This window comes from Silurus meridionalis, chromosome 10 (assembly GCF_014805685.1).
Source record: "Silurus meridionalis isolate SWU-2019-XX chromosome 10, ASM1480568v1, whole genome shotgun sequence".
In the NCBI taxonomy this organism is placed as follows: domain Eukaryota; kingdom Metazoa; phylum Chordata; class Actinopteri; order Siluriformes; family Siluridae; genus Silurus; species Silurus meridionalis.
This window is the reverse complement of record NC_060893.1, coordinates 9,939,552-9,958,963: the sequence shown is the minus strand read 5'-3', so window position 1 is coordinate 9,958,963 and position 19,412 is coordinate 9,939,552. Positions and strand designations below refer to the sequence as shown.

General features: G+C 36.2%; 1 protein-coding gene across 1 annotated transcript in view; it reads left to right on the top strand.

The window, feature by feature from the left end:
- The window catches only part of grm8b (glutamate receptor, metabotropic 8b), a 127,043-nt gene that overhangs the window by 86,168 nt on the left and 21,463 nt on the right, over positions 1-19,412 (top strand). The window contains exons 5-7 of the mRNA XM_046858990.1: positions 517-671; positions 938-1,075; positions 15,420-15,620. Coding sequence (XP_046714946.1) covers positions 517-671; positions 938-1,075; positions 15,420-15,620 — 494 coding nt within the window. The remainder of the gene's footprint in view (positions 1-516; positions 672-937; positions 1,076-15,419; positions 15,621-19,412) is intronic.

The window sequence follows — 19,412 nt, the reverse complement described above, 5'->3', positions numbered from 1 at the left end:
TATTACAAAAAAAATCTAATCATGAATTGAATAATTGTAATATTAAAAAAAGAGATAGTTCTTGATATTGCAAGTATATATGTATTCTTGAATAATCAGCATGGTGGTGCAGTGGGTATCATTGCCTTATTCCTGCTCCAGAGTCTCTATTGGTTCTCCAGTTTTCTTTCCATAAAACATGCTGGTAATTTCCCCTAGAGATTCATATAAAACATGCTGCTAATTGCCCCTGGTGTGTGTGTGTGTGTGTGTGTGTGTGTGTGTGTGTGTGTGTGTGTGTGTGTGTGTGTGTGTGTGTGTGTAAATGGTGCCCTGAAATGTACAGGCTTTTTCAGGGTGTATTTCTGCCTCACTATATAGGGTCTCAATCCAGTGAGCCTTTAAAACATGAAGATGAATGGATAAACAAATAAACTTGTTTTCCAACAAATTAGTATATTCCTGGATCAGTAATAAATGTAGTTCTTGAGTGTGTTTTTAGATAAAATGTTAACGTTAGTGTTTTCTACTTTTCAGACGTGTTCTTGATGCTGCTAAGCGAAACAATCAGACAAATCACTTTCTCTGGGTGGGCTCAGACAGCTGGGGCTCGAAGATCACCCCTGTACATCAACAGGAGAAAGTGGCAGAGGGGGCCATTACTATTCTGCCTAAAAGAGCATCAGTGGAAGGTACAATAATTTCGGATTCATTGTGAAAATAGAAGTTATGACCTTGATGAACTACGACTAAAACCATTGTAAACCTTCTAGATACATTTTTTATTTTTAACTAGTTGCAAGATGCACGTTTGTGATTACAAGATGAGTAATGAATGTCATTGAATGTCAATGTAAGTGAATATCAGGTTTTTAATGGGCAGTACTTCTTTTAGTGTCTGTTATTTCTAAATTGTTTATTCTTCATTTGTTCGGGTATCCATCACACTCTTCCCAAGCTTTTGACAGGTATTTCAGAAGTCGCAGTTTGTCTAACAACAGGAGGAATGTTTGGTTTGCTGAATTCTGGGAGGAAAACTTTGGATGTAAATTGGGAATGCATGGCAAGCGTCCCGGCAGCCCTAAGAAGTGTACGGGTAAGAGCAGACTGTTTCCTTTGCCTTCTGTCTTATTAAAGTGAATATTGATTAGAAGATTTCTTCCTCTTTGTGCGAATCCTTCAGGGTAGGAAAGTTCATCACACTGAGATTTGACTGAACTAGACTAAGCACTGCTCCAGTGACTCTAATGAGTACATAAATAATTATTTCTTTTTTTCCAGGCTTAGTCACTCTGTAATTGCAGGCTTTTGTCTGCATCATTTTTCCATCTTACATTACACAAAAACTTCGATCTGCTATGAATTTATAAGACTATTTGTTTGAGTGGCAGGAGTTCAATTTCAGCCATCATTAAAAAGTATATAGCACTGTTTGGACAATATGTTCTCATAGCCTTCTGTGAAAGAAAAGAACAAAAAAAATTAAATAATCAAAATAAACAAACAAAAAAACCCTGCATAGCCTCAACACAACAAAAAGTCTCCAGGATCACGAATGCTGTCTGAATATGTCAATATACTTAGTCTAATAGCTGTATCTCAGCTGTAGCTCAATAGTTCACAGCAAACACAGGGAGCGGTATTAAAGCAGGAATCCATCAAACTGAAATCGAACTGCTTTCAGTTTATGCACCTCAAGTTGCCAGCAGAGTTTTGCAAACCTTGTAGCCATCTGTCTTATCAATGAGTAGATAAGCCATTGTTGGTGTCCATTCCTTTCGTCTATTATCTCAGTGTGTGCAAAAAATTTAGCTAGAAAAATAGTGTCTGGTAGATGGACTGCAATAAGCAGTTCAATACAGGACAGAAAAACAGATGCAGGCAAAAATAAACTAGAATTAGGGAGTGAGTAATCCTAAAAGCAAAAAGAGAACACTCTGAACCCAGCAGAACACATTCTCCTCCATACCTCCTCTATATTGTAGACGAAATGTCACATTATAGTAGAACTGTCTTTAGCTCAGATTTGTTCTCAAAGGTAAACTAGAATTTATCTAAGTGCATTCTTTTTACATTCGCATCCTTTTACATTTTTATTGTTTTGAATTATACTTGTATTAATGTGTGAACAAATGAAAATAAGCAAACAAGAAAACACAGCTACAGCTACAACTAACAAGAATAAAACAAATACTTATACAACACAAAGAAGAAAAGGCAAAAGGAGAAAAAGATGAAGTAAAATGAAGAAGAAATAAATATATCAGTTGATCAAACAACTGTGTGTGTGTGTGTGTGTGTGTGTGTGTGTGTGTGTGTGTGTGTGTGTGTGTGTGTGTGTGTGTGTCTGTGTGGGTGTATGGGCATGTTTTTATCTTTGTGAGAAGCAAGTGTCACCACGAGGATAGGAATATCTGACAGTTTTGACCTTGTGGGAACATTTGGCTGATCCACACATGCACTTTTTCCCCCTCCTAACAGTAGCTCTAGCTTTATTTAAACCTTTCTCGCTGAAAGTTTACTTGCTTAAAGCATCAGTTGAGATTATTAAAGTAATATACATCATTATTCAGATTTTTCTCTTGTCCTCTGGACTATGGGCCTTCTTCATTAGACAACATTCTAGAACACTACACTAAACGCCTAAACTTTTAAAAACCTTTCTAAAAAAATTTTTTTGTTATTCTGGTCATCAAAAGAAAAGATTTTAGAACAAGTTTTTTTTTCCCCAGGTACATTATTTTTACATTTATTTAAACCCCTGGTATTCTTATAGAGTCCCTTTGTAATAAATAATATTTACAAAAAAGTACAGAATCAAATGAGAGTAATAAGAATATACTGTATCTAATGGGTCGACATTCATTTTGTAATAATTCATGCATGAAAGCCAGAAAGTTTTATTTAACTGAAGGTTGATTAAAGAGTTCAGACATATGTGTTGGCATCTCATTAATTTTCTGCATTAATAACTATGTCAACGATAGTAAGACAAATCTGTATGTGCGTCTGTGCGCACGTGTTTGTGTGTGCGTTACAGACTTCTGTGTGAGGGTGACAGGTGAGGATGTACTGTGCTGACAATGTAAAGGACTCTTTGTGTTCCTCTAAATGGTATAACTAGATTTAAGATGGTGCTGTTTTTGAATATTGGTTTGCTGTTTTGTTATATTGCATTCAATTCTGTTAAGGATTGTTATTTCTTCACATTGGTTACATATTCTCTGCTATTGAGGTGGCTAAGATTTGCTAGGTCTGTGCAGATGAGACTCTACTTTACCGTGGTTTTCAGTGTTCAGTCACACTGACTGATTGTATTTGTTTTTTTAAGAAATTAGCATTAAAAACAGAAACAGGAGCCACCAATGTATGTTTTTTGCAGACAAAAGGTTTGAAAGGGGAAAAAAATGTTTTTTAGTCCTTGCCGTTTAAATAAGGAAATACTGCAGCTCAGTGTACACATCAGGCAGAAGAGTGAGCTCTCCCCTCTTTATATGCGTGAATTGCTTGCTTTCTCTTGCTCCCCTGTTCTTCTTTTTGCATCAGTAGCGCTGCAGAGAGCAATGAATGTCCGGGGCTCTTTTGTGATTGTGTGGTTATTGTTCTGGCATGGTTATTTGACATAACAAGAATAATTACATAGCTGTAACTGTAGCACACCAGTCCCTGGCTGTCCTTGTTTCTCTCTCTCTCTCTCTCTCTCTCTCTCTCTCTCTCTCTCTCTCTCTCATTGCTCTATCGCTATTTCTCGCTCCAAACTACACGCTCAGAATACTTCATTGCAGAGAGATGCGTCTGTCAGTAGCACACAGACGGATACTCTGATTATTATCTTCTTTTCTTTAAAGGAGGTGAGTGGGAGGAGATCATTAAAGTGTGGGAAAAAAAGATGTTCTTTTGTCATGTAACAAAAAAACGAACAGTGGGAAATTCAGTCTGGCTAAGTCTATACAGCAGCAGTGCACATTCACATGCACGCACACAAAACAAAGGCTTCGATACATTGAGCAGTTCTCTGCAGAGAGCTACAATGTGCTGAGTACAGACTTCTCAAGTCTACAAAAGAAAATAATCCTAGCTGATTCAGGGATTTTTTTTCCTTCAGGAAACAGCTACTTTTAGCAAATGTCCCAGACATGTTAAGCAACTAGATAAAAAAATGTATGTCAACAAGGTAAAGTATGCCAACCTGAAACGACACAGTCAACTTATTTGATTAGTAACTAGTAGGGAATATTTATTCGAACACTTCTTGAAGCCTCTGCAAAATGAAGACAGCAGTGGATCAAACTGATTGTATTATCGGGTCGAGATTGAGTTTTGGGAGAACTGGGTAAATTCATTTTTATCAGAGGCTGTCTGGGTCTGGGGAGTAATCGCGCAGCAGGATAGAGAGCTGATTCAGCAAGACCTCTGGTTCATCACTACCTGAGAGAGATAGTGAGACCCAGAGAATGTTTGTGTGTGTGTGTGTGTGTGTGTGTGTGTGTGTGTGGGAGAGAGAGAGAGAGAGAGAGAGAGAGAGAGAGAGAGAGAGAGAGAGAGAGATTAGCGAAAGAAAGCCTCTGAACATCTGTTCAACACTTGTGACTTGCTTGTGCTTGGGTTTACATCACTGTGTATGTGGTGTAGGTGTGTTGCATATAAATTTGTGTGCGTCTGTGCCAGTTATCATTCTAAGTACCCCAAATATATGAAAATTGATGTTATTGGAATGTCTGATGTTGGTATGTGTTTCCAGAGCTAAACCACAGAGCCGAATTTCACAGGAAGTGTGTTTTGTGCTTTAGTATTGCATTCATTAAATTGCACTCAGCATTTCAGTTTACATTTGGTATATACCAGGCGCTGGCAAATAGGGCAAATCTTATAAGAGGTGTCAGCCTAATGATGAGAGAAAAAAGCTCCCAAATGAACTGTCATATGGCTTATACCTGGGTGTGCACAGAGTATGAACATCTGCTCTTCGTTCACTTAAGCTTTATTTGCTGCCTGCCATTCAGTAATGAATGCGATGAAACAAGCTGTGACACATTAGGCTCTAAATCTCCACTTCGATTTGCTCAGAATGACTTATAGATTAGATTTAAATTTTATTTGATTTTATTCTCTCTGTTATTAAGGATTATAATTTCTCTTAAATTTACTGGGATAACTGGGTTCTGCATGACAAGAAACTGTAACTTTATTATTAATTTTCGTGCAAATAGTTAAAGCAGAGGCCAGTGGACTGAGATACTGTACTGGTTTGCACAATATATGAGATGTTCTGAATAACAGGGAGCAGTGATATGGTTTGCATGCAGGAGCAGGTATAACCCCATGACACAAAGTTAATAACACAGCAGTAATATGGGCAGCCTGGGGCTTGCAGCACAGCAGGTACTCCTGAATGACTGCAGAAAAACTGTACAAGCAGGAGCCTTGAAAAACCTCAGTGTCAGCTGCAGTGTTTGAAGATGAAATACATTAATTAGGCTTTATTTAGTGCAAGACGTGAAGCCAAAAAAATCAGAGATGCAAAATAAAGACTAAGAGATCAGCAGTGTAAAAACTGGAAAGTTTGGAGTCAATGTTATTTGATATATAAATATTAAAGGTTTACCTAGAATACATTTTCCCTCTAAGAATTCCTATTGAAGGTCAATGACAAATAATTTTATATCTAGATTGAGCAGGCTATTTGCCATAAAATCCTTGACTATGGGCAAGTTCTGTGGATTACAGCAGTCTGTGCACTTATTAAAATTATATGAGGAAAAGCCTGAAATATAGTATTACACATTTCAACTATTGTTTAAGACATTGTGTTTTGAAGGAAACTTCATTTTGTGTGCCAAGTTTTTAATAAAGGTACTTGCGAATGTACTTGCAAAATTCTTTCCTACAGTCAGTTTTCTCAAACCCTGTAATCTGTCCATTCAGGTGGTTGGGGTCTTTGGCCACATACCAGAGTGAAGTTTTTGGTGAAACCTCACTGAGTAAAAAATCATTCACGCAAACTGGCACTTAGCAAAAATAAGTAGAGTGAGGTCACAAGCAAATAATTATTAGAAATGAATAAGGCTCATTCTTGTGCTTACTTGTGTGGTGGAAATATTATTTTTAATATCCTCATGTGTGTACATTACTTAATTTAGGTCAAGTATTAAACTTATTTCCTGTTATAGAGCAAGAAATGAAAAGTCATCTTAGATTTCTTTGCTGCACAGTAGATGCTTACTGACAGGCATGAGTAAATTTGGGTTAATCTGCATACATATTCCTGGGAACATCTGACACCAAAATGTTTTACTTTTAACCCAAAAAATGAGGCAGACATACTTCCTTGCTTTTATCGATTTGTATCGGACTGCTATGAAGTTAGGCAGACTTTGCTCAGAGAATTAACATAGGGTAACGATAAGGATAATTTAGCAAAAAAATAAACATACTAAAAATACAGAAAGTAAAATATAAAGCTGTACATAAAATGTTGTGCTTCCTGCCATCACGTAATTAAAACATTCGATATTTGCTTCTGCTTTGTCAGTAACACTTATTTCCTGTCTAGCAGCACCACAACTCCTGCTGTAAGGTGAGGTCAGCAAAGTAGTTTTCCATTAAGTCAGTCGAGTGGATATTTTCTAATAGTGACCTGTAGCGGATCTCTTAAAGTATATGCATCACAGTAATTGAGCAGACAACATACATAGACTTAGAAAATGCCAGAGGCTATGGCCTTGCTTCATAAAAAAGTGGACAAATGGCTATTTCTATTCATATTCTGTCTGAGAGACAATACACTAGAGGCACGGTTGGACAGGGCTTATAAATATTTGATTGGAGATTTATGCACCACTGAGCATTATTATTTCACTGCAGAGTAGCCTTTTATTGAAAAGACATTAACTCTGTGTTTTCACATTGAGGCTAATGGCCATAAATATTTGTACACATTCTCTGAAAAGTTTTTACATTTACATGAAGGTTTGCACTGGCTGTTGGCATATGTGACCCATTTAGTGCAACATTTTTTTTGTTCTTCTGTTTTTTTCCCAGAGTGAGTCTGATTCACAACATTTCCATATCAATAGGCATCTAAACAAAAGCCTTGCCTGTTGTCGGTGGTGTTTTTTACTCTGGTCCTGGCCACTAGCCTTTCCTCTAATGGCTCTGTGCCCTTTATTTGAGAGCAAAATGGGTGTCAAGGGAAGGACTGTTAGCGAGCCAAAGATGACTGCTAAGTGGAGGGCACTCTCAGGCATTTCGTCAAGCACACAGCTAGCCATGCTTTTTGGGGAAATAACAAAATTGCTATAAATATTGCACAATCTTTTGTTCAGTGCCTTCTCTCAGTTTCAGCTGAATTTGATGGCTCGCTCTCTACTTTCTGCCTCTCTTAGTATGATCACAAGACACTGAGCCATGCAGAAATGGATGTATGCTGTCAATTGGAACAGTGACTGAAACACCTGTTCTCCTAACGCCCCTGTTCTGCAGTAATGATTCAATATAGAGAGAGGAATGAGCAAAATGTTTACATTTGCACTGTTTACTAACCTGAGAAACATTATTCATGTGTAATCATTGCATTCATATTCTGCATTTTTAACTAGAATGATGATACGTGTTATTCCAGACTGATACAATCACACTTCAGCAATATAATGTATCATTTTATCAGAGTCTCCTTATAATAGAGTCTTGATGAGAGAGTATTTCTGCCTTCAAGTAATGTCGAACAAATGTGTGCTGCAATGTGCATCTTGCTGCAGAAATATTTTACTGTCCTGTTATTTTTTTTTCTTTTCTTTCCTTAGTTCTAGGAAACAGTTTAATATTACCATTTTTGGTCTATTTGCATTGCCTGGTAATTTACACATTTACACATGGATATACCGAATACAGCATCCTCCACCTGTATCCCGTACTATAGGCATCACAGTAACACTTCTAAACCCGAGGCATTACCAGCCACTCATTTTCATAATTGAGCACTTGTTTGTTTATGGCTACCGTAAATATTTAATTTCTTAATGCAGGCGATGAGGAAGTCATTAAGAGAACTCAGAGGAATTGTCAGCTAGTGCATTCCTGAGTTAGGTAAGGCTGCCTGTGTGAGAGGCATCACGATCAGCATTGGCAAGAGTTCAAGCTAACAAATCTAAGTCTGCCCAAATGAGTCAGTGACATACTCGAGAGACCATGAATGGATTCTTTGGTTTGACAGACATTGTTAAGATCCATAAACTGGAGCCAAACAGGCAGTAAACACAATATGTCAACCAGTTTCCCCTGATTAACATTGTTTCTGTCAACACAACAGTGCCTCAGCAGTCTATTATATGATGCCCTTTTGCACAGACATACCAAGCTGTTGAAATGTTCCCTGTCCAAGAATTATGCTGAGCAACAGTTTTTTAGTTTTCAGTGTTGAAACCTAAAACTAGTGTTTTCTATTTAGAAGACTAAATGTTTGGTTTTGAAATTGTTGCCGCTGTCACGTCCAGAGGTTCATCCCCTGCTGTCTGGTTTTGCATCAAATTCAAAAACTACAACTGATTGCTTCTAATTTAATAGTTAAAAATCATTCCATTAGAAACTTGTATGTAAAAGCAAAAAATATAATCATCATTTTAAATATCATTGTGTCTTCATTTGCTTTTACAAAAATCAAGCCTAAATAAAGAAACCATGAGTGAAAAATTAAGTACACCTTATTATTCAATAACTTGCAAAACTGATTTTAGCAGCAATAACTTGAAGTCATCCTTTTTTTAAAAGACTTTCTCTCATCAAGTCATATCATTGTAAAATAATTTTGGATCACTTGTTTTTGCAATGTTGCATCAGTTCATTAAAGGTTTGCAGGCATTTATTTATGAACAGGTCTCTTAAGGTCCCACCACATCATGCAGTCAGGTTGAGGTCTGGACTTTGACTGAGCCATTGCTAGTGTGCTTGGGATCATTGTCCTGTTGCAAAACCCAATTTTGGGCAAGGCATTAGCTGTCAGAGAGGTGGCCTCATATTTGACCCTAGGATACTTTGGTTTACAGAGGAGTGTGTGGCCAACTCAATGACTGTATTAGGTATTAGGTGTTTGTTCTGATATGCTGGTTTAGGGTTTTGGGATGTATATTATGGCCAAGTATCTTCCATTTGGTCTTATCCTCTAAAGAACATTTGTTCCAGAGCGCTTGTGGATTGGTCAAATGCAACATTATAAACCTAAGTTGTGTTGCTATTTTCTTTCTAGAAAGCAGAAGATATCTCCTGACAAACCTTCCAAACAAACCATATTTGTTCAGTCTTTTAAAAATTGTGCTGTCATGAACTTTTACATTCAACATGCTAACTGAGGCCCATAGTGTCTGATATATACAGTGCCCTCCACAATTATTGGCACCGCTGTTTAAGATGTGGTCGTGGACTTCTAAAAATTCTCCTTTTTTTTAAAACAACATAGAACCCAAATGCAAAAAGAGAAAATCCAACCTTTATTTAAGTACATTACTTTGGTGGTAAAAAAATCACACATTTAGAAAAAAAAAAAAAACTTGAAATCATGTGTGCCACAATTATTGGCACCCCTGATGTTAATACTTTGTACAACCTCCTTTTGCCAACAAGACAGCACTTAATCTTCTCCTATAACATTTCACAAGATTGGAGAACACAGAGAGAGGGATTTTTGACCATTCTTCTTTGCACAATCTTTCTAGATCATCCAGTGTCCTGGGTCCTCTCTTATGCACTCTTCTCTTTAGCTCGCCCCACAGGTTTTCGATTGGGTTGAGGTCTGGGGACTGAGATGGCCATGGGAGGACCTTGAGTTTGTGACTGCTGAACCACTTTTGTGTAGATTTTGCCACATGTTTTGGATCATTATCCTGCTGAAAGACCCAATGACGACCCATCTTCAGCTTTCTGGCAGAGGCCATCAGGTTTTTATTTAAAATATCCTGGTACTTCAAAGCGTTCATAATGCCATGCACCCTAACAAGGTTCCCAGGGCCTTTGGAAGAGAAACAGGCCCACAGCATCACAGATCCTCCACCATACTTCACGGTGGGCATGAGGTGCTTTTCGGCATACTCATCTTTTGTTTTACGCCAGACCTACTTAGAGTGTTTGTTGCCAAAAAGCTCAATCTTAGTCTCATCTGACCAAAGCACACGATCCCAGTTGAAGTCCCAGTACCGCTTAGCAAACTCCAGACGTTTACGTTTGTGAGTGTTAGTGAGAAAAGGCTTTTTCCTTGCATGCCTCCCAAACAGCTTGTTGGCATGTAGAGAGCGTCTGATGGTTGTTTTGGAGACTCTGTGACCCCAAGATGCCACTCTTTGATGCAATTCTGTGACGGTGAGCTTGGGAAATTTTGTTACTTCTCTTACCATCCTCCTCACTGTGCGGTGTGACAAGATAAACTTGGGACCTCTTCCAGCCTTGTTTGTCACTGTTCCAGTTGTTTTAAACTTCTTAATGATTCCTCTGACTGTAGATACCGGCAAGTTAAGGCGAGTGGCTATTTTCTTGTAGCCATTGCCTGACTTATGAAGGTCGACACACATCTGCCTTACTTGAATGGTGTGTTCTCTTGTCTTTGCCATGTTGACAAATGGGTAAGAGAATTAGGCCTCTGTGTCACGTCATATTTATACCCCAGGGAAACAGGAAATCATGAATTACTAATTAAAAGTCCCTAGTTACCCTGACCAACCTTAGCAACTACAGAAAAAAAAATTAAAAAAAAAAAAAAAAATTAAATGTTTCAGAGGAATTGTTAGGGGTGCCAATAATTGTGGGACACATGATTTCAAGTTTTTTTTTTTTTTCTAAATGTATGATTTTTTTTACCACCAAAGTTATGTACTTAAATGAAAGGTTGGATTTTTCTCTTTTTTTGCATTTGGGTTCTATGTTGTTTTAAAAAAAAGGAGAATTTTTAGAAGTCCACGACCACATCTTAAACAGGGGTGCCAATAATTGTGGAGGGCACTGTATATTATTTACCAAAATGTAGTACAATTTTTCCATTGTTTTCTGATTTATACAACAGTGTGTTGATTTCTTAATGTTTGATAGTTTAGAAGGTGTGGATTCAGGAATTCAAGGAACTGCATGACAATATTTCCGGCGCTAACATAAATAATAGGTTCATATTAGTGTGGTACTGTTTCTATAGTAACCGCTCACACACAGGTATGTGCATGATGAACAACACATAATCTAGCCCTAATAATAAAACGTATTGTTTAACAAAAAAAAAAAAATCTATAAATTGGTGAAGATGTGGTGAAGCTTTTTGTTACAGTATGTACATTTAATATTAATGAAGGAGTTTTGGGTATTTGTGCTTTAGAACAGTCAGCACTTTCAGGGCACAGGAGAGTGTTTAGGGCAGAGGGGTTTGCACTTTTCAGTTTCTTTGCAACATGACAAATTTTATTTGTCTTATTAATGTCAAGAAAAAAAACATAGAGAGGCTGGTGAGAGAACGTTTTTAATAACTACATTTTTCTTGGAGACATTCCATAACATTTAATGTAACCATATACAGTTAAAAGGTGTAACACTTTAAAACTGGACTTCTGGCAATATATACATTATATTATATTATTTCTTTAACCTATTTTTAACCTTATTTTATACTTTAGTATACTTTCTACTTTTCTACTTTTATAATTCTATTTACATGTTTACATGTGGGCAGTCGTAAGAAGCATTTTACTACATGTCGTACTCTGAATTTAAAGTGTGATGTGGTATTAGTGGAATAACCTACTTCAGATCATGCTGTTAAATGGAAATAATTTACTATAGTTTGGTAACAGCCCATTGCACCCACGGACAGTTAGGTAGACGTGGTAGCTCAATGGCTAAGGCACTGGATTACTGACTGGAAGGTTGGTAGGTTCAAGGTTCAAAACCTACTATCGCCAAACTGCCACTTTTGGGCCCTTGAGCAACTTTAACCCTCTGTGCTCCAGGGGTGTTATGGCAGACCCTGTGCTCTGATTAGTGTAAATGAAGATTAGTTAAATAATGGGACAATATTGAGGCTTCTTTTAAAAATGCAGTGAGCGGCTTTTATTGGAGTTGATGAGACAGCGACTGAGGTAGATGATGTAGATCAGGGGTCTTTAATCTCATCTGCAACAGGCTGGTGTGGGTGCAGGCTTTCATTCCAGCTAAATAGGAAATATACTTGGAGCCCAGCATGAACTAATTACAGAAGTGTAAACAGGTGTGACATCTGCCTGGTTGCGAATATAAGCCTGCAGCCACACTGTCGTGTACATGGACACATGGACATGACCCCGATATAGATAATCGAAGTGAAAACTAATTTCGCACTGTAAACATATGGTTCTTTGCAGCTTGCAGTATTATTATTCTTTTTCTAGCAATATTATCTCTTTCACATTTGGATTAAACAAACTTTAAAATGAAAGATATGAGCAAATATGACACCAATTTCTTTTCTGTTAAATGTTATTAAATGTGTATACTGTTGATATTTTTCCCAAGACTCTCACCCGATCATTTCATGAAGTCTTGCCATTGCTGTTGTGATCCCTTGTGCATTTCTTAGCCTTTTGACTATGTTGGATTTCATGGTATTGATCTCTGCTTTGTTTGCTGAGCACTCTCCTTTGCTTGCATTAGCTTGTTTGCTGTTGGTTTTGATTTCTACCTGCCCTGAATTAAATTCTGCTGCATGGTTTTGGCTTTGTAAACAGCTTAGACTGTTTCCCATCGACTCTGTAACAGAAGCAAAGTGATGTGCTGTGCAACAATGATGTTTTATTTTCTTTCTCTGTTCATATGTGCTCCTTTAAAGTGTGTTCTTAAGATTAGTAAGAGGACATTTTTCTTTCTTGTACATTTTGAGTGGGCCATAGTGTCTGCTCATTCTGTCGCCTGATAATGGCAGAGGCTTTGTGTCATTTCAGAATGACTGTACTCCACAGATCTTGATGAATGCAGATGCAGGGACTTGGGTACTTGACACCCTTTTGCACCATGATTCATATGACAGTTTCAGAGCAAACAATTTATCGAATGCCTAATTTAATGGTTGTAGTGAAATTTTGCATTGACCCTGCTTGACCTTTTCTTCCCCTCAAAGACAGTATATAAGCAAATGTATAACATTAACATAATTTGGTCTTTTAGTTTACTGAATTTTGTCAGTACTGTGTTGCGCTGCTATAATTTACAAATCATGAATGAATAAATCAGTGCTTTTCAGTGAAACACTATTTCCTATTGAACCTGCTCCCATGATAGGTGCTGTAATCTTCAAATTAATCAGAAAATCTTAAATCGGTAATTAGATGTTATCAGCGTACATTGTGTCGCCATTACACTGCCTGACAAGCTTTTCAACCTTTGTGATAAACAATTGGTCAGAAAATGGGCCATCATCGAAGGAAATGTATTCAATGCTGTTCTGTAAAGCAGACCCATTTTTTCTTTATTCATCCCATCATAAAAGATGATCTCTTTAATTAATTTGTCATTTATCTTATTTTCTAATCAAACTGTAACAGAGCAATGTCCATCTGCTGTGCCAGGAAAGGAGCAGTGTGAGACAAAGCTGATGCTCAGTGGTATCAGTGAGGTCTAATTCAATTTAGTTCTCTAAGTGAAGGATAATTGAGATCCTAGTTTCACTGATTAAGCTGTCGGTCATGCATAATACCACTCATCTAATATAATGGAAAAAATCTTGTATCTCTTGCATCATTCTGTTGGTAGGCCATAGCCATTCATGCAATAAAAGAAGACTAATTATTGCCATTGCCATTTACAATTTCATGGAGAGAGAGGGAGAATGTTATGTTAATTATGTTAACAATAGCATTTAGAACACATTCTTCAATCAATACACTTTAAATGATGTCACTTTTTATTCGTTTATGATGACGTAAAGAACAAATTACTTTATAATTTTTCATAAAGTAAAGCCAGAGTAAGAAATTCAGCTTGCTTCAATAAGAAATGCCCAACGTGTTCTATTGCTCTTATACCATAGCAGTTTGCCAAAAAATACATTTTAATTTTAAATGAATTAAGGAAAGAAATCACCATACTTTTCGGTTTTATAGTCAGCATTCATTTTATTAAATATAAATAAGAAAAGTTAGATCTGTCATCACTCTTTTATAAAGTCTTTTCATTCCCTAGTTCTTTTTTCTCAAAAAATAACATGGAAAATGTTGAAACTTCTCTGTCTGGAAATGTATCACATGGCAGAAAGGTTAATGGTCCTTACCCAAACTAATCCAAACATCTGTTTTCAGGACACACAAACAGTAAAATGTGTTCTCTTGTTAGATAGGAAATGTTGTTTTTAAACAATGTATTATTAGCCTTATATAGGGTATCTATAAGTAAATTGTTACTATAGAAATAATGCTGCAGTAGAAGGATAACATATAATATATTATAAACTAATCACAGTGCCATGCTGTTACACAAAATGAAACACCTTCTGACCAATCGGTTTTGTCTAAAGGTCAGCAGTAACCACAGCAAAAGAATAATGTTATTGCAAAAAAATAAAAAAATAACATTTTATATCTATGTATTTATATATTAAATGATATTAAATGCCTATTAAGGCTGTGTGGCAATGTGTGATTTGCAATAATTAATGGTAGATTGTTAGTTTTTATGTTTGTCTCTTCATTAAAGCTGCTGTGTTTTTACAGCAAATGTGTTGACTCTGTGTTATCAACATTAAGCTTAAATATAGAGTCTGGATGTATAATTATTCTATTCCTTACCATATGTTTAATATTTATTTTGCGAATACATTTATATTGGTATTGACTTTTATTTATAGAAATTAGTAGTAGGCTGGGTTTACCAAGCAACCAACAATATTTCCTCAACTTCAGAGAACTTTTCACTTCCTACTGTAGACTCCAGCTAGCATGTGTAGGTCAGCTCAGTCAAACTCTTAAAAGAAAATGAACAATTTAAAGACCAATAATCTCACACTGTATCTATGCTAGAAACAATTGACAAGCATTTATTTTCCGAATCTTCTTAATTGAATCAGCTTAATGGAAAACAAGAAACTTCACAAGACACACACACACACACACACACACACACACACACACACACACACACACACACACACATAAGCAAACACTCTGGCATGCTAACATCTGTTCTGTTAAATTTATCAAAAAGCATAATAACAATACACATTGGGAATACTTCAAATATTAAAAAATATCAATATGCAATTTGTATCTTTTTGTGCTTTGGGATGTAGGATTTTTTCCCCCCTCTTTCTACACTATAACTCTCTTTGCACTATATTTTGATAAACAGCATATTTCTAAAGAATAGAAGCTTTGCAGTGCAGTGGCTTTTTGTTTCTCTGTGTTCTGGTCATTGTGTTTAACTAACTGCGTATTCTACTTTACTGTTAGGCTTGGAGAAGGTGGGCAGGGACTCCAGCTTCGAGCAGGAAGGAAAAGTGCAGTTTGTGATGGATGCGGTTTATGCCATGGCTCATGCTCTTCACCGCATGCACCGAGACCTGTGCTCCGGAAGCCCGGGACTCTGCTCTCGCATGAGCAACATTGATGGCAAGGAACTGCTGGGTTACATCCGCAACGTCAGCTTCAATGGTGAGTTGCTTTCTTTCTTCTCCTGCTAACAAACTATTTTATCACCTCTTGTGACGAGAGAGGAGATGATGTACTGTAATTGAACAAAAAAACCCTTCATTACAGTTCCATTCATTTGCACTGACAGCTAACTACATCTTTTTAACGGTTGATTCCTCTCTAATGGTTATCAACAAATTCTAATCAGCCGGCACAGCCTTCTTTTTCTGCTCTCTATAAGACTGAATCATTCGTATGTATGTAATGACTTGTCATCACTGCTCCATTTCATCTTCCTTTACTGTGGATCATACTTAAAACTACTGCAGAACAGGGTCTTGCTCTTTTTTCATTTCTTTTCTTTTCTTTCGTTTCCTCTATCAAATTTGCTGCTTTTTAGCTCGGAGGGATTATATCCTTCATCTGTTTCATTCATGTGTATTCTGTGAACTCCTCGCCTCCTGGAAACATTCATTTAAGTATTTCTCACCGATTAGCTCTTGCAGTACTAAGAGATATAAATCTGCAAACTTTTTAAAATGTGATTTCTAACTCGGTCTGGACTAATATTCTGGTAGTTAAATCCCATGGGGCAACATTCAAATGTACTTTGCTCTTTTGTCTGAACAATCTGCTTTCATTTCCTTGATATATTCTGGTATTCTGGTGATATTGTGTTTACATCAGAGCATTCTTGGTTTTAATATGTTAGTGTGATTATATGCATTTTATTTCATATTTATATTATATTCATTTATACAAGATACGAGTACAAGTGCATATTGTTTTCGAATTCACACATACTGATGCACAGTATACAGGAGAAAATTAACACACTTCAATTTAAATCTGCTAACATCTGGCAACATACAGCATATATTTCTCAGGTGTATTTTACTCACATTTATTCAGTTTTGAGGATATGTACTGTTTTATGTTTAATAACTAATGGAATAACCTAAGCTGAGAGCCAGGCATGAAAGAAAACATAAAAAGAAATGGAGTGAGGGTGGAATTCATTGGCATGTGGTATTAATAGGACTTTTTATGTGTTTATGTGTTAATTGGGTACTAAACATTTTTTCTCGCTGTTATGTTTTGCCCGCCATAAAAAGGGCACACGTGAGTCTATTCACGTACTATACTAGGCTCATTCTTTGTTAGAATTCTTTGTGAATTAATTGTATTAGGTAGCTGTATTGCTGACTTAGTGGATTGAGGTAATTCAATAAAATTGAATTATTGAAGCTTTATTTCCACAGCTTTTAACACTGTCAGTATGCATCTTTACAGGAACAAACAGATTTAGAATATAAAATTAAAATAAATTTATTTATTTTTTAATTTTAGCATCTGATCATTTAGAACATGTCTCTGGGCAAGATATCACAATGGATGAACTGTAAATATTTCTTCCTCACCTAGCCTGCATCATCAGGAGGAGGAGCACAATAAGCTGCTCCTGAGTGTTTTAGGTTTAAGATGTTTCGTTGTTACTTGTATTGTTGGAAAATGCTGCAGGTACCCCAGTTGATATTTTCAAAGTGCACAGTTTGCAGTTACTTTGCTTTAGTTGTTAATTGTGACATACTGTATCTTCAGATCATCTCCTATTGTATGGTTATTAGTGCAGCAATCTAGACTAGGCCTGTGTCATATAGCATTAACTGGTATTAGGAGATATAAGTAAATAAGCACATAGCATCCCTGATTTTTATTTGTGTTTATTGTCATCATCATTGATTTTGTGCCTTCCAAATCCAAATCCAAATCTAAAATCCAAAACACTGACATTTTCAATGTTTTTACGTTCTCAGATATGGCCTACTCTATCACTAACACTTAGCAGCAAGTTATATTACCATATTAAAAGTTAGCACACATTGTTTTAGTATACTTTTATGCCTACTGTAATTTCCCGACTATAAAGCGCACCGTTATATATAATTTTACAAATATTTTTATTTTGAACATAAATAAGCCGCACCTGTGTATAAGTCTACACTGAAACTAATGAACTTTACACAGGCTTTACCAAAAGAGAGTGTCTGTTACACGGTGTAACGGGTGAAATATGTTGTGGCTCCTTTAAGAGCAGAGCGCCATTTTGGGAACAGCACGTCACTGCATTCTTCCGGTATTACTGCGTGTGTGTGCGTGTGAGACTGAGGATTATGTCCTTATAACGATGTTGCCAAGAAAAATAAAAAACCACGCGTTTTGGAAACCTGTCTGTGTTTATAAGATTTAATTTGCAACTGGAGTTAGTGAGCTCTCCCTTCACCCAGACTCAACGCGTTACAACGGCTTGTATCTAAACAGTAGCCGACCAAGAAAGTCATTGTTCACTGTCTTCCTCCTTCCTTTCACAACTGTTACTCTCCGGAGTTTTTCTTTTTGCATCGTCGTGCGTTTAAAAATCAACACCGGTGAAAGTTTTTCTCCCGATGCCGTGCAGCTCAGAACACAGGTGAGGTGCGTTTTTTCGTTTCCGTTCGGAAATTTCATTGGTCTAATGTTATGTTGCTCAGTTTTTTGGCTTGAAGTTTGTGAAACCGGGAAAAACCCAGGAAAAATCCATAAATTAGCCGCTTCGTTGTTTAAGCCGCGGGGTTCAAAACGTGGGGAAAATAGCGGCTTATAGTCCGAAAAATACGGTAATTAATTTTTACTAAGCTATTTCATCTTCAGGTTGTAATGCTTACTTTGTACTTCTTAACTGTTTATAAGTACTGTGTTGTAGGCAGGAAATAAAGATTGGTCTGGTGTGGACATGTATTACACATAATCATGTAATCTGTAAAAATGAAATGTAGAAGAGTGATATGTAAAATATTCCACAGATTCAAAGAAAAAATAGTCAGAAACTTGAAACAGGCATAGTTCAGGCCATTGGCAAAACATGAACAAGGCAAAATTAGAACTCGAATAAGAAATCAAAACCAAGATAAAAAACCGGGAAGGTGAATCATGTAACAAACAGCTTGGTACACAGCAGAAAATTTGGCGTATTAATAGCAAAAGATGAATAACAAACACAGGGGGAATGCATTAGAGATGTAATGGTATTGAATATTTACGGTTCCATATGTACCGTAGTTTTTGAGTCATGTTTCGATTTAATTTTGGTACGGTTATGGGGAAGAAATGCAAAACATAAAATTGCCAGTTTATTATTTTAAACGTTTGTGAACATCAACAGTTAACATTTTTTTTTAACAATTTTAAATAAAATGGCTGCTTGGATAAATAATATATAAAATACTATTTTATAATATTTTATAAAATAAAATCAATAAAATGAATGCAATACACTTTTTATTATATTGATTAAATTGAGTGATGAATAATATTGGCACAAATCAAATTGATTAAATAAAATTAAATAAATGAAAAAACAAAATTAAATAGTTTACAATTGTTTTACCACTTTTGGGTTATACAAGACATTTATAAAAGTATGCTGAAATACGTAGTACAGTTAAGTAGATCATATCTTTAGAAAATTAAATATTAAATGTAAAACACACACATTTGTATCAATTTAAATCAAATTTTATGTGTGTGACAAAATTTGATTTGATTTGATACGAGTGTGTGTGTGTGTGTGTGTGTGTTTGTTTTACATTTAATATCTAATTTTCTAAAGATATGATCTACTTAACTGTACTATGTATTTCAGCATATTTTAATAAATGTCTTCATTACTTTCATCCTTTATTTATTTACTCCCTGAAATTCTGGAATCTGGACATAAAAACGCTAAATATTCCATACCGCTAGCACTATGCATGCACTATCCATGTATGCACA